The sequence below is a fragment of the Tenrec ecaudatus genome, chromosome 12 (assembly GCF_050624435.1).
Source record: "Tenrec ecaudatus isolate mTenEca1 chromosome 12, mTenEca1.hap1, whole genome shotgun sequence".
Lineage (NCBI taxonomy): Eukaryota > Metazoa > Chordata > Mammalia > Afrosoricida > Tenrecidae > Tenrec > Tenrec ecaudatus.
In genome coordinates, this window is record NC_134541.1 from 121,015,722 (window position 1) to 121,031,683 (window position 15,962).

At 48.6% G+C, this 15,962-nt stretch overlaps 1 protein-coding gene and 1 pseudogene across 1 annotated transcript; one reads left to right on the forward strand and one right to left on the reverse strand.

Moving 5' to 3' along the window:
• The first annotated feature begins 1,912 nt into the window (after nucleotides 1-1,912).
• AQP8 (aquaporin 8) lies at nucleotides 1,913-12,326 on the forward strand. Its single transcript, XM_075528122.1, has 6 exons — nucleotides 1,913-1,924; nucleotides 2,057-2,310; nucleotides 6,443-6,569; nucleotides 9,088-9,302; nucleotides 10,225-10,359; nucleotides 12,272-12,326. Exons 1-6 carry the CDS (start codon nucleotides 1,913-1,915, stop codon nucleotides 12,324-12,326), a joined length of 798 nt encoding a protein of 265 aa, XP_075384237.1.
• Nucleotides 3,219-3,809, reverse strand: LOC142423186 (large ribosomal subunit protein eL20 pseudogene; annotated as a pseudogene).
• Nucleotides 12,327-15,962: the final 3,636 nt, after the last annotated feature.

The following is a 15,962-nucleotide window of genomic DNA, read 5'->3' on the forward strand; positions in this document are numbered from 1 at the left end:
CGAGTGGCTGGCGGGTTTGAACCGCTAGAAGCCAGTCTACTGTGCCAGTAGGGCTCGTTGGAATATAGAAAGCGCCCAATGAATATGAGCTACACATTTTTATTTTTAATTAGTAGACACTGGCATTATACTTATCAGTTGGCTGTCACTGCCACAAACCTTTTATTCTCTGGAGAATGGCATGGGGGCAGTGTCTGACCTTCACGGGGGGAAGGAGAATCACACGCAGTCTCAGTTTGAGGCCCAGTCCTGTGGGGCAGAGGTCAGCCAAGCCTCTGCCCTCCAAGCTTCGTTACCAATTCTGACCCCCACTCTCCCTCCCAAGGCACTCCCTACTTCTTGGTTGGGTTCAGCAATTTATTGCAGTGGCCACACCGAACTCAGAGACCACAGTCACAAGTATGCGGCTTATTAGAGAAGTGAATGAGTTACAATTCAGGAGCGGAAATGTGCAGGATACAGTTCTTCCAGTCTGGAAGGCCTTTCTCCCCTGCCCCTGCAGGGAGGCTGCTCTCCTCTTGGCCTCTTAAACACCCAGCCTTTTACTTTCTGCCCTGCTCAGAAAATGGTACCAAGCTCCTTTATCGCAGCCGGTATATGTCCACAGGGCGCTCCACTCCAACAAACCTCACCTGTAGGTGTTCAGCTCTAACTCCATGGTCTGCACATCTGGCTCTCCAGACTAAATACCTGGAAGCAGCCCACTCTGCACGCCAGCCTCCTGCTGCAAGGCACTCAGCTTTCCCATGCTGTGGGCTGTGGAGCCCGCCCATCTGGCTTGTGGTCTAGGCGCTACTGTCTCTGCCACGGCCATTTCTCTACGATGTCCCTTCTGGCTCTCCCCCTCTTGGATCAAACAGATTATGTGCGCAGGACTTTTGTGGTTCGGAGGACACACTTCACTCTTCGCTCTTCTTTCTTGATGGCAGTGAGCGCCCCCGTTCCTTTTCTACCCTGGCTCCTTTTCTACCCCGGGGAGGGGGTGGGGTGGGGGATGGTGAAACTGACCATTTCTCACCTTAGAGTTCCCTCCTTGCATGATCCCATCCAGTCATTTGGTGGGAGTTACAAAGACCATGGCAAGAAAAGTCATGTGATTTGACTCATTTAAATCTCACATCAACTCTGACTTTGGTCTTATCACTATACTTCCCATTTCACAGAGGATGCAATTAAGGGGCACAGATGTTCAGTCACATGCTCAATATCGCACGGAGAAGTCATGCTGGGGTTGGATGTAGACCCAGGCAGCTCATGTCCCAAGTCCATGTGCTATCTCGCTATCCATTGCTGCTGTTTGCTACCCTGCTGCCTTGTACCACGTAGCCGACTGGTCACCACTGGGCACACTCAGTCTCGGATCAGACTAGTCAGAGGAGCAGAGGGGCGAGGGCTTCCTGGGAGGAGAGAGCTGTGGGAATGCAGGGGAACCAGTGAAGATGAGATCACTGTGGTTAACCTTGGCTGGCTCAGCCTTCCGAGACCCCCCTCAGGCCACCCCTGCGGGCCTCCTTTGGGCAATGTAGGCTGACTGAGGGGAGTTGGGAGCTCAGCTCTCTATCTCCATCTGAGAGCCCTGGGCTGCACTTTCCAAATGATAAAGCCAAGCCATGCCTCTTCCCCTGGTTGGCAGAAAGCTCCTCAATCCTTCACTCCCTCCTCCCCAGCCCTGCCCTGTTGTGATAAAAAGAAGAAAAACTGTTTCTTTCCTTGGGTCTCAGAACCACCTCCCACCCTTCTTGCTTTCTGGGCACCCTTTGTGAGCCACTGAGGTTCTTTAAAAGGAGCAGGACTTGTCCTGGAATCCCAGCCTGCTGTGCTGCAGATAACAGTGGCTGGCCTGGCAGGCACAGGCTTCTCAGCAGTTCAGGCAGGAGCCCCGTCCTGTCTCAGCTCAGGGCAGGTGAGCCCAATGTCTGTGGAGGTAAGTCCACCACAGTGCCTTGCTCTCTTGCCTGGGAGCTCCAAGGATGGCTGAGAATACAGGTTGGTGGGCCAGGGACTACTTTCAACCTGTCCTTCCACCCATGCACACACTCTCTTTCTCCCTTTGCAGGCAGCCGTAGACCGAAGTGGCCCTGAATCCGACAGTGGCAAGGCGAAAGAGCAGAGCATGGTTTGCCGATGCTGTGTGTACTGCCACGTGAAGTTTGTGCAGCCCTGCCTGGTGGAACTGCTGGGCTCAGCCTTTTTCGTATTTATTGGCTGTCTGTCTGTTATCCAGAATGAGACGGGCACTGGACTGTTGGGGCCAGCCCTGGCCCACGGGATGGCCCTGGGCCTCATCGTTGCCATGCTGGGGGACATCAGGTGAGAAGAGCACTGGGCATTTGGCATGGTAGTCATTTGGGGTGGTGAATGTGGGCACATTGTCTGGCAGGGGCCGAGAGAGACTGAGGATGAGAGTGTGGGATGGGGAATCAGACTTGTGGGTTCAAGCTTCACTCTGTACCCTATGAGCTCCCGGGGTAAGTCAATCTCCAAATCGAAAGCTATCCACCAATAAACCGGGAATATTAGTCTCTTTTAAACATTATATATTTTAAAGTCTACACATATACAGTGCTAACCACGAGACACAGACTATTTTGCAGATATTACCTTACGATAGACTTTCGACAGGGCTGTGGGGTTTGTACTATGATGATCCCATTTTATAGCCGTGGCAGAGAAAGATCTTGTAACTGGTCTGAGTTTGTTTATGGACTGAGTGGCAGAGCCAGGAGTAGATTGGCTCCAACACCCGCCCCTTTCTGCCTCCTGGGAGCAGTGGTCGTTAAGTAAATTCAAGAGCTTGGCACCCAGTAGGCACTCCATGGAGATAGCTGTCAGTGTTAGTGTTATCTTTAGAAAGGATACTCACTCCAACTGAGGGACTTCCGGTGGAAATGCAGACACGTGCAAGAAGGGAAGCTAAGAGCTTTTTCCACTTGGGCACACACACCAGCAATATCCCAGCCTGCCAAAGGTTGAACGGAGGGGTGAGGCTGGGAGGTGGGAGGGGCTTCTCTTACCTTTTCTTTATCTACTGCACATGAGATCTACCCCTGTAGTGACTGATATCTAGGCGACAGCTACTCAGCCCAGACTCCAGTCAATCCCGGCTCATAGTGACGGCTCTATTGGGTTTCTGAGCCTGTACATGTTTACAGGAGCAGGTAACTTCTGTCCTCTTTTTCCCAAGTAGCCTCTGGTGGCTTTGTTTTTTCCCCGTCCCCGAGGCGTTTATTGGGCAGACTGGGGCGGGAGGTCTCAGCCTAGAAGAAGGTGTTGGGCCGCTTGGTGGTGAAGCATGGTTTGTGCTGGCGTCCAGGACTCGGTGGGGCTGTGGGAACTTGATCTTGGAGTCATGGAACTGCTTGGCCACAGGCCGGCGGCACTCGCTGGCTGTAATCTTGTCCACCTTCATGATTTGGATGGAATGGGCCCGGGCCCGGTGCCGAGCACCCAAGTCACGGTAGCACTGGGTGACGGCGCCTGCGGTGGTCCAGTCCCGGTAGTCCCTGTACATGTTGTGGGTCCCGCTGCGGGAGTCGTATCGCAGCCAGAAGCCAAAGTTCTTCACCCGCAGAGGGGACTTCTCGAACACCTGCCCGCAGTACACAGTCTCCCCGGAAGACTTCTTCATCTTCTTCAGCTGTGACACAAAGTACCAGAAGCGGGACTTGGCGACGACGTGGTTGGGGGCAAAGATGCGCATACAGTAGGGTGGCGGTGTCCGGCACTTGGGGGTGGGCAGGCAGCGGCCCACCACCTTGTACTCACGAAGCGTGCCCGAGGCCTTCATGGCGGACCTTCCGCGCTCGTTCCGACCCCCCAAAAAAAGCCCTCTGGTGGCTTTGAACCACCAACTTCATCGTAAGCAGGCCCGTGTAGTCCAGTGCCACCAAGGCTCCTTTAGGACATGGTTGGCTTGTACTTAATCTCCTTCGGAAAATAGATCTTCTTAAGGACATTTCAATCCGGTTTCCTAGAACATCAGAATTGGAACATGAAGACATTTAATGTCCCTCTGAACATCAAGGGAGCCTTCCTGTGGAACAGAAAGCACATGGCCTTTGTTTCAGATGGGTCCAGAGTCAAATTCAACCTTGATCTCTTAGCTGGGTCACCAGAGCCGGTTGCTAAATGTCTCTGTGCACAGCTTATCAAGTAATAATCACGCCTCGAATAATAACAATAAGCGAGCAGCCCTCGTGGTGTGGTGGTTATATGGTGGACTGTTAGCCACACCACCAGCAGTTCCAACTCAGCAGGATTTCCAATCCTGTAAGATTTACAGCAGCCTCCCAAAGCCCCGGGGCAGTTCTACTCTGTCCTGGAGGGTCACTGTGAGGTGAAATCAACTGGATGACAGTGAGTCTCAGGGACTAACAATATGCTAGATGGAGAGGCAGAGCTGGGATTTCAACCAAGGCCACTTGGCTGGAGAAACCATCTACCATGCCCTGCAGCCTAGTGCCACTCTATAATACCAACCTTTTATTCAATCATTTCCATTTCAACAAATACTTGCAGAACCCACGAAGTTGTTGATGGAGTATGTGAAACCTCGAGCACCGTGCTTGGCACAGAGTAGTGGTTCCATACATTTTTGTTGCATGAAAGAACTAAGAAGTGAATTAAGTGTTTAGACGGTTTAGCTGTTAAGGAATCCCAACTCCTTTGTTAGTCTGGGGCAGGGGTTAGCAAACTTTTGAGACGGAAGAGCCAATCCTGCCCCTCACCACAGTTTAAAAATTATTTGAGAGCCATAAATATATTTTTTGCAAATGAAATCACCATTATTTGAATACTATCCTTTAACACCTTTTCAATTTTTCTTCAGAGCCATGTATACCAGAAGAGCTGCCTGTGGCTCATGGGCCACAGTGTGCCGGCCCCTGGTGGAGGGAATATGTGTTGTTCTCCGATGGTGCCGCCGGTTTCTAACTAACGGTTCTTTTCTTTAGTTGGACTTGGGGAGGTGGGGTGGGAGAGGCCAATGGCTTTTCTTCTATAGTCCCCGGGAGAAGTCAGCCTCTCTAAATCCCCATCTCTACTCTTTGACAGAGCCAGAGCAAAGTTGGTCAGGGATCTGAATTGAGACCAACTGATCCCTTTTCCCGGCCATCTCCTTATTGGCCCTGAGCATCAGTTGCTGGCTCCAGATAGTTCATAAAGCTCTCTCAGTGGCCTGGGCACTGAACTCACCCTGAGAAGTTGGAAGCAGCAGGTCCTAGGGCAACAGGGTCCTTGGACAACATCTAAGTCCTATTTTTATCCAGAGCTAAGGCCCTCTGTTCATTCTTGTTACAAGACCCTGAGTCCTTAGGGAGCGAGCAGGCCATTAGTGAAATTTTAGTATTTGGGGAGAACTTGGGTTCTTTTGTGACATGGGAGGCCTTGGGGTCACTTTCTCTCATTTGAGTAGTCCCTGGGTGCTACAGTGGTTAGTATACTAAGAAGGGTGCAATCTACTTTTGAAATAAAATATCAGCCATTGAAACCCCTTATGGCACATAAATTCTGCTGTGACATACATGGAATCACCTTAAGTCACAATCAACTCAATGGTAACTTTTGTTTGTTTGTTTTTTAAATTCCTGATGAACCCAAGGGATTTACGGGGCTTACCTCTGAGGATAGTTCATCCATTACAATGTGGCTGGATAAGATATTGGAGAGTCATAGGCGTAGGGATGCTCCTGGCTTTAGCATCTGGCCTGCTTGAAAGGAAAGTTCTTCATCCACGAATAATTGAAAGACTCAGTAGCTCACCCTGACTTTCATTCCCCAAGTTCTTACTTTGCCTGATTCCAACTATATCACAACTCCAGTTCCCAAGCCCTACTAAAAATCAAGAACTTCTGACCCCACCCCCAAAGCTCAATACCATCTCCATCGTGAGCTCCTCATGTCTCTTGTGTACTCAATCTTAACCTCACTTTAACCTCAGGTAGACTCTAGGGGTTCAATCAATCTCATGTTCATGGGCTGCCTCTTTTCTTGCTTTCCACTTGGATAATTCTCTTTAACTTTGTTTTTTTTAATGAGTTTGGTTACCTATAAGGGATGGTCAGACTACCTCTCTTGGACAGCTAATTTAGGGGCTTGAGTATCAGTCTAGTACATGTCTTATCCAATGGCTACATCGCTCATGGGATGGAGGGAACTCTAAGGAAGTTAAGGGATGGTCATGCTGTGCTACATGGTCTCTATGATTGCCTTGGGATTTGGGCTTAGGGAAGGAAAGGGACTGCTTTTATTTCAATAACTCTTCCCCATATTCCTTACCCTACTTCTGGCACCTTGGGAACATGGAAGAGATGTAGTACTTGTATCTAGTTGGGCTGGGATTCTTGACTGACTCTGGGCCTACAAAGACAGTCTTCCAGTGACAGGCCCAATGTCATCCTTAGACCTTGGTCTCATGATTTCTTTCTGCTCTTGTTGGTTCCAGTGGCGGACACTTTAACCCGGCAGTGTCCCTGGCAGCTATGCTGACTGGAGGCCTCAGCCTGATGATGCTTCTTCCCTACTGGTTCTCCCAGCTGTGTGGGGGACTGATAGGGGCTGTCTTGGCCAAGGTAGGTGAATGCATGGCGACTTGTCTGGTGGTTCCAGCTCTGACTAGGCTGCTGAAGGGGTATGTTTGGAAACGTGATGGGGAATGGCCCTGCTCTTTGCTTGTTTTCTCCAGTGGAACACATCATTTATGACCAGGGAAACTCAAAGGGTCTGTGTGTCTGGACACAGTCCTTCCCTGAGAAGACCAAGAAGCAAAATCCAGGGCTTCAGTTTTATTTTAAAATTTTTATGGGAAAAAATCCATTATTTTTAATTCAATGTTTTCTGTGAACTTCAAAATTTTTATTTATTTGCTGTTGTATTAGCTTTTCTTATGTTTCTTTCTTTTTTTTAATTAGGGGCTCATACAACTCTTATCACAGTCCATACCTACATCAATTATGTAAAGCACATTTATACATTCATTACTCTCATCATTCTCAAAACATTTGCTCTCCACTTAAGCCCCTGGCATCAGCTCCTCATTTTTTCCCCTCCCTTCCCACTCCCTCCTCCCTGATGAACCCTTGATAATTTATAAATTATTATTTTGTCATATCTTTCCCTGTCTTACGTCTCCCTTCACCACTTTTCTGTTCTCCAACCCCCAGGGAGAAGGCCACATGCAGATCTTTGTAATCTGTTCCCCCTTTCCAACCCACGCTCCCTCTACCCTCCCAGTGTCACCACTCACACCACTGGTCCTGAAGGGATCATTCGACCTGGATTCCCTGTGTTTTCAGTTCCTATCTGTACCAGTGTACATCCTCTGCTCTAGCCAGATTTTCAAGGTAGAATTGGGATCATGATAGTGGTGGTGGTGGTGGGGGGGGGGGGGGGGAAGAAGCATTTAGGAACTAGAGGAAAGTTGTATTTTTTTATCGTTGCTACATCCCACCCTAACTGGCTCATCTCCTCCTCAAGACCCTTCTGTAAGGGGGTGTCGAATGGCCTACAAATGGGCTTTGGGTCTCCACTCTGCACTTCCCCCCTCATTCACTATGGTAAGATTTTTTTGTTCTGATGATGCCTGATACCTGATCCCTTCCACACCTCATGACTCCTAGACCCTCGGGTGTACCCTACTGCTATCCTGTGTTCATCATCCACCCAGGCTGGAGCGATCCCTACCAAGGCCTGGAAGGAAGGTCTCACAATCGCTGTGGAGACTTGCTGCTCCAAATGTGGTCCGGGGGAACACCAGCATCAGCATTCGCCAGAAGCTGGCACGAAATGTCAATTTGAGGCCCCACCCCAGACCCACAGAATCAGGATCTGCATTTTCACACTGTATCCTGACCATTTGTGTGCAAGTTAAACTTTGAGACGTATAGATAGGGCAATAGACTTTGTTGTTTGCCTACTGGTTGAGAGATCTCTAGGTTAAAGATTTCCCCCTCTACTTCCTCTGACCAAGCCCACGGTCACATTTATCTATGTATGTGTCCATCGCTGGTCTGTCAGTTTGTCCGACTGGGGAGGCTTATCTGTTGCTGTGATGCTGGAAGCTATGTGATTGGTATTTCAGATGCCAGCAAGGTTTGCATACTAAGAACAGACCAGGAACAAGGACGTGGCTCCCCAGCTCGGAGGAAGGAGCTGCTGGAAGCCCTATGCATAGCCCCCCACCCCCACCCCAAACATTGTTGGATAGAATGGAGGTAGAACCGTGTCGGAGATAGTGCCAGAGCGTGGGCCCCTCGGGTCCGAGGGCTCTCGAGGTGACTGAGGGGGAGCTGATCTCTCAGAGTAGAGTTGACCACGATGAAAGCAGGGGCAGTGAAGGAGAGGGAGGCCCTTAGATGGACTGACACGGTGGTGGCAACCATGGACTCAAACATAGGAGCAATTGTGAGGATGGCACAGGACCAGGCAGTGTTTCGATGTATTGTGCATAGAGTCGCTATGGGTCAGAACTGAGTTGATGGCACCTCACAACAACAAATGTAAGTGTGAGGGGGAAGTGGGAGGGGAGGGGCAAAGGGGAGAGTCCTAACAGCCTGGTGTTCTGTCCTATACGAACTGGCTGATTTCAGAGTTTTGGTCTAAAATCCCATTCGTTCACCCGATCATCTCTGCATTTGTAGAGTTTGCAAGAGTAAGGTCTTTTCCCAATGAGCTCCTTTCCACACCCCACCCCTCCAATTCAATGATTTCAATATGTAGAACTCAGCAGCATTATTTTTCTTTTTATGCAACCAAATTCCCCTTCAGATTGTTCCATTAACATCAATGCAAAAGTTGGATTTTTTGGGGTACTGTTTTTCTCAAAGAGGGTCATCTGAGTTATGTAAATTCCAAGCCCTTCCTGGGCTATCCTCCATCTTTAAATGAGTTAGGCGAGCCTCGCACAGCCACACAGTCAAGGGGCAGAGGTCAAATGGGAAACAGCTTTGTCCAATGGCGCAGTGTGGTCCATAGCTAGGTGGCCATCACCCTCCTCGGGTTCTAAAGGTGGGGAGGGGCGTTTGGGCCCCCAGCTCCCAGCAGCCTCTCTCTCTGCCCCTCCTGGCGAGGCTGAGGTGCTTCTTTCCACAGGAGGTGAGTTCTAAGGAAAGGTTCCAGAACACGTCAGGGGCGGCCTTTGTGACGGTCCAGGAGCCAGGGCAGGTGATGAGGGCGGTAGTGATGGAGTTCCTCCTGACCACGCTGCTGTGCCTGACTGTGTGCATGAGCACCATCAACCAGAGGACCAAGGGTCCCTTGGCCCCCTTTGCCATCGGCTGCGCAGTCACCGTGGATATCCTGGCTGGGTGAGCTCCCCTGGGCTGCGGGACGCACAGGAGACAGAGCCTAGACCTTCCTGGATGAGTCTCCCTTCTGGAGGATGCCACAGAGTCTACCTGAGAGTAGAGGCTAGGAAGACAACCCGAATAGAGGACGGAGATGGGCATTTGGGCAGCACCAAATAGTGACAGCAGCTGCAGTGTGAGGTGAGACCACTACCACACAGCTCTAGTAAACCGTTGCTGGGTGGAAATGTGACTTTGGAGTGACTCTACTTCCAGTTTTGGTCAAGAAAAGCCAGAAATACACAGTGATGTGACATTTTCATTGGATGGGAAGACAGGCGCCCTGCTGGGCAGAGTAGGTTATGCATTGGGCTGTTAATCGCAAGGTCAGCAGTTTGGAATCACCACCCGTGCTGTGAGAGAAAGAAGAGGCGCTCTACTTCCGTCAAGATTTACAGTCTCAGAAACTCACAGGGGACAATTTCTGCTCTGTTCTAAAGGGTCCTTAGGAGTTACAGTCAACTCACAGGCATTAAGATTTTTTGTTTGCAAACAGGAAGTGAGATTTTAACATCTTGCTTAAAAGAGGTTCCACACCAATGGTCTCATTAATTTTCAGCCTCTCAGCAGGCATGGAAAAAGGTCAAGAAGGCAAGGTTGGATCAGAGATTTATTTTCCCATTTTAAAAAATTATGAACTGAGGCACAGACAGGGCAGAAGTGGCATTACCAACCAGGCATTATTTGATGGTCTTTTGTCTAGAAGGGTATGTGGGAGTGGTAGGCTATGCACTGGAGGAAGAGGGTTAAACCTTTCAGTTACCTGTACTGTCGTTGGGATGTACCCTGGATCCCATACGATGGCAGTTTAAATGAATTCTAGAAGCTGTGTGACCCAGTTAAAGCCTGGACCTTACTGACCCGCATGACTTGGTATTTACAGGGGCACTATGTCTGGAGCTTGCATGAACCCTGCCCGTGCCTTTGGGCCTGCTGTAATGGCCAACTACTGGAAATTCCACTGGATCTACTGGGCGGGCCCGCTTCTGGCCAGCCTGCTTGTAGGAATGCTCATCAGGTAGGCATGACAGCTAAGAGACCCCGAAGGCTAGAGGGCTGGGCTCTCCTTTGTGTTTCGAGAAAGGAAGAGGGAGCTTTCTTAGGAGGTAAGGGATATAGCCCTCTTCAGTATCTTTGGTTGCAAGGGACAAATCCAGCTGACGACAGCTTAGATCATGTAGTGTAAATAACTGGTTCATAAAATCGACAGTTCATAGGTAGTACCGGTTTTAGATTGGAGCTCAAACAATGTCCTCAGTCAGGACTCGGTCTTCCCCCTGGGCTTTACATTCCTCTGTGTGGACTTCATGCTCACACAGACTCTGGTAGATGCAAAGATGTTCACCAGCTTCTGTCATGGCACCTTAAACTCTCCAGAGGAAACAGAACGATTTCCTTTGTTTGGTTTCTGGCAAAAGTTCTAGGTCTGATATTCACTGGTTTGGACAGGCCTGGCTTGAGTCTTATATTGACTTCTGAAGCAGTAACTATGGCCATGGGAGTAAGGTCCTGTGACAGTTAAGTTTATTGTGCCAACAAGGCCAAGAGGAATGTGTGTGATTAATCAGGTAACTGTTTGATTGGAGGGCAAAAAGATAAATGGCTCTGCAAGGCCTGCCCTCCTCTCTCGTAATTGGATCAGCATGCTGCTGATGTAGCTAGTTCTCTGCTTCAACCTGTGAGCTACACTAGCTATGGGCCAACCCAACTCATGAACCTCGTCTCTAGAGCTTGAGACTCCTTTGAGATCAGCTTCACCATGCTGCTGGTACAGTGCTTGAGTTTGAGTCTGGTGGATCCTGTTGCCTTGCATTGCTTGAGTTCGATATCACAGCTGCTTTGCTAAGCTCTCAAGCTACTGACTGTTGCTGACCCACCCTGCTGTTTGCTGCCTGTGGGCTGACTCTGCCTGCCTTGCCCAAGGGAGGACTCCATTGTCTGCTCCCTTGACCTTGGACCTGGCAACCTACATGAATTGAAGGACTTCCAGTATATTAACTATTCCATGGAAGTGAGTTGAACTGAGCCCTCTATACTGTTGTGTGGACTAATTAGCTTTTATATTTCTCCTTGCTGTATAAACCTATCATCTATATATGATCATAAGTGTCTTGGTTTTGTTTCTTTAGAGGACCGTGCCTAGCACAGGTCCTTTTATTGGCTAGGCCTTAAGCATGAGCTTACTGGGAGTGAAGCATGCCTTAGCTCAGAAAACCATTTGGAAAGTAGTAATTCCTCAGGGTGTTATACAGTCCCAGGAGTTCCTGTTTACACAGCAAACATGTAAATAATGCCTCATGAGCATGCCCATCCCCCGATGTGATTCACATGAACATGTTAGTCATGCTCTCCAGAGTTGTGCAAAGTGGCTCATCAGGATATTACCAGCAAGATCGTGAAAGCCCCCTCCATTCCACTTGTCTGCACATCCTTGGCTCTCTTCTTGTGAACCTTCAAGGTTCCGTTGTTTCTGTGCCTCGTAGTCTAGGGATAACTGTCTAGACTTGACAAAGGTTGGGTGTATCTCCCACCATCTGAGAGAGGACAGGCACTGGGCTTGGCTCATCTAAAGATGGGCCAGGGCCCAGCTCCAGTCTCAGGAGCCTGAATGATCTAACATCTGGTTCATGAAAAGCATCCCTACAAATCCTCCATTAGTTGCTTTCAGAATGATGGAGAGGCACATCTTCAGGAAGAGAGCAGGAAACCAAACAAGAAACTCTTTTCTATTTTTCCCGTGTGTGTGTGTGTGTGTGTGTGTGTGTGGCTCTTGCGGTTAGAAAGCTCCAGGGAGGCATTTCTCTGGAAAGTTCTGGGCCTGTAAACAACTGATAGAGGGCTGGGTCCCAATTATGGGCTGTTTTTCCTACAGGCTCTTCCTTGGAGATGAGAACACCTGGGTCTCAATTAAGGGGTTGTTTTTCCTACAGGCTCTTCCTTGGAGATGAGAGCACCCGCGTAATCCTAAATTACCAACGAAGCTGAGAGGCTGAAGGCTCCTGGGGCCCTCTGGTGACCTGCCTTGGACTAAGGAGGGCACAACTCCCATGGCTCCTGCTGGCAGAGCTTAAAGGAGTGTGAGACCCGCATCCCAGGTCTGGCCTTGCTGCTTAGACAGACCCCTGCTAAGTCATGAGGGCACATTCCTTGAATTCCTCCATATTCCTTAGAGAATTGGCCTTGTTAAGGTGTCCTCAGTACTGTCAAGAGGGAGGTGGAAAACAGGCTTTCCTCACAGGGAAGGTCCCAAGAAAAGAAAACCAATTGGAGGAAGTAGCTGATTTATGTCACTCGGTACATCCCACCATCACCATCCCTTTCGTTCTCCTCTCCTATCCTTGATTCCTATGCACAGAGGGCCTTCTGTGACCTGAACATTTCCCTGTTTCCTGATCTGCCAACCCAACTTTGCAATAATAAATAAATGAGTAGTTTTCAATAAATAGTTCCATACCTCTCCCACGAGCCACTGACTTTCATTTCCAGAACAAACAGGGCTATCTGGTCTACTTAAGCTTAGAGCCCAGCCTTGAGCCCAGTGCCAAAGTAGGTACTTAGAGTCCAGTCCAATTCAGAGCCAGTATACCACGCAGTCAGACCCATCTTATACCCAGTCTGGAGCTCATAGAACAGGTTAGGAATTCTATTGTGACTGCAGAGTCGATCCAAGATTCCAGATTTCATGACCCTCCTCAAAGCCCAATTTCCAGAGTCCAGGACTCAATGTAGCACCTAGTATTAACTCAAGTGTGGACCAGCCCATTTCAGTGCAGCCAAACACTGCACTCAGGCTGGTGATAAATAGGTGGATATACGGGGGGAGCAAAGCTGCACATTCATGAGAATGGGGCATAATAGATAGGCTTGGGACAGTATTGGCATGTGGAAAGAAGCTAATAGTGTAATAGATAAGAATAAAAAGACACAAGCTAAACTTCACATCCTCCATGTAGTGTATATATCTTTAAGAATTCAAGATAATTTATGGAAGATGATGTCATAAAGAAGTACTGGGGAAAAGCATTCTCAACAACAAACAAACTCGTGTACTTCCACATGACAAAGAAAATGCTTACTGGAGAAAATTACAATGAGAGATCTCCCATTGAGAATGCATACTTGGCATTTATAGAGGTTAGATAAAGGAATGTACATATGCAAATATATGAGGATGGGGAAATAGATCTATGTGCATATATTTATAGGTTTAGCATTAAGGTCGCAGGACATTGGGCCTCCACTCAAGTACTCCCTCAATGCAAGAATACTTTCTTCTATTAAATTGACATTCTATGATGCTCACCTTCCCGACACAACCACTGAAGACAAAGCGGGTGAGTAAGTAAATATGGTGAAGAAAGCTGTTGGTGCTTGGCTATCAAAAGATATAGCGTCTGGGATCTTAAAGGCTTGAAGGTAAACAAGTGGTCATCTAGCTCAGAAGCAACAAAGCCCACATGGAAGAAGCACACCAGCCTGTGTGATCATGAGGTGTTGAAAGGATGAGGTATCGGCTATCATCAGAATAAAAAAATCTTACCATAGTGAATGAGAGGGGGAGTGTGGGGTGGAGACCCAAAGCCCATTTGTAGGCCACTGGACACCCCCTTACAGAAGGGTCTCAGAGAGATGAGCCAGTCAGGGTGCGATGTAGCAATGATGAAACATATAACTTTCCTCTAGTTCCTAAATACTTCCTCCCCACCTACTCTCATGATCCCAAGTCTACCTTGCAAGTTGGGCTAGACCAGATGATGTACACTGGTACAGATAGGAACTGGAAACACAGGGAATCCAGGGCAGATGATTCCTTCAGGACCAGTGGTGTGAGTGACGATACTGGGAGGGCAGAGGGAGGGTGGGTTGGAAAGGGGGATCTACATGTGACCTCCTCCCTGGGGGACGGACAGCAGAAAAGTGGGTGAAGGGAGATGTCAGACAGGGCAAGATATGACAAAATGATTTATAAATTATAAATTACCAAGGATTCATGAGGGAGGGGGATAGCAGGGAGAGGGAAAAAATGAGCTGATTACAGGGGCTTAGGCAGAGAGCAAATGTTTTGAGAACGATGAAGACAATGAATATAAATGTGCGCTACACAATTGATGTATGCATTGTGATGAGTTGTATGAGCCCCTAACAAAACGATTAAAAAAAGAAGAGAATGCACACCTGAACATCAAAAACATTCTGGGAGAAAGAGATCAACAAATAACAGTTAACCTAAAGCAGTGGTTCTCAACCTGTGGGTCATGACCCCTTTGGGGGTCGAAAGGCCCTTTCACAGGGTCTTTCCGATGGTTTTAGGAACCCAGACACGGCTCCTCTCTCCATCTGCAGGTGCAGGCTGGCTTGCGAAGTAGTGTGTCTTTGGACACTTAACTGGGGAAGTTGGATTTGCTGATGCACAGAAGTGGAGCTGAGTGCCTTAGGGTGAGGCTTACTGGAGTGTGACAACACTGGGCACGTAATTGAGGGCGCTGTGTTCCCTGACCCACCAAGCTCCAGTTGAATGCCTTCGGGTTGAGGCTTACAGCACAGTGGTATGCCCCACTGGCCATTAATTAGCAGACCTGAAGTTTGTTAACGTCCTACAAGCAGCTACCCTGAGCATTTCGCACAGGCGTTACGACTTAACTTCCTTAGTAAGCCCTCTCTAATCATGCATTTTTGTCGGTAAGCTTGTGTGTCGCCGTTGCAATGGAGATTAGAAACTAGAGAGATGAATGATAGAACATGAAGGCACCGGATCACCGGATTTCACCAGCTTCCACCGACTTGGGCTTGAGGAGGATCCTCCAGACTTTTGTCTGAATTTTGGATCTGGCACTTACCAGCCCCCACAAGATGTGATCTGTTTTCCTTTCTGTTGTGAGTTGTGAGGGCGCAATCCAGCATGCTGCACAACCCCGGCATATAAGGAACCCCACTACAGGGAGAATTCAGAGGTCCGACTGGGACAGCACTTTGGAAAGGTGAGCCATTTGTTATTATTTAAACTCCATCTTCTTGGGGCTGGTGCTAGATTTCATGAAAGGGTTACTTCAATTGCTGATTCATTTCTTCATTTCGGTAGAACTGGTTTGAGTCCTCACATGGGCATGGCTATTGGGAGATCCTAGTATTACACTCTTGCATTTCGCCTCTCACCAGATTGTCAAACAGTGTGGTTATCTTATAAAAAACAGTTGCTTGTAGGGTGGGGCTGCTGCTTCTACGGCCATTTTCCTCGCCACGTGGCTTCACTGTTGAGGGCTTGTCTTCAGAGATGGCATTTACTACAGCCAAGTGACATTGGCCCAGGTCTCTGTCCAGGCCAGGTGGTTTCTTCAAAGAAGGCATCTTTATTTACAATCTCACTGCTTGCATACCAAGCTTGGCTGCCTCCTCCACAACCTGTGTTTGTTTCCAAGTAACTTCTAAGGCCAAGTCCTTTTAGGTCACTTCTCAGTTGTCCCCGTAATTTCCCCCAATAGTTTCCAGATATTTCTCCAAGGGTGGGAAGACTCATCCAATTCCCAAACCTGGACCATTTAACGAACTAAATCCCCATAAAAGAATCGGGAGGTCAAGTAATCTGGTGGAAGAAATCGGTTTTAATACCGCACACAGGTATCA

Bases quoted from the DNA above. Each gene is read 5' to 3' on its own strand.
- AQP8 (XM_075528122.1), top strand. The intron at 2,311-6,442 runs GTGAGAAGAGCA...TGTTGGTTCCAG, and splicing joins GCCATGCTGGGGGACATCAG to TGGCGGACACTTTAACCCGG. The intron at 10,360-12,271 runs GTAGGCATGACA...TTTTTCCTACAG, and splicing joins CTTGTAGGAATGCTCATCAG to GCTCTTCCTTGGAGATGAGA.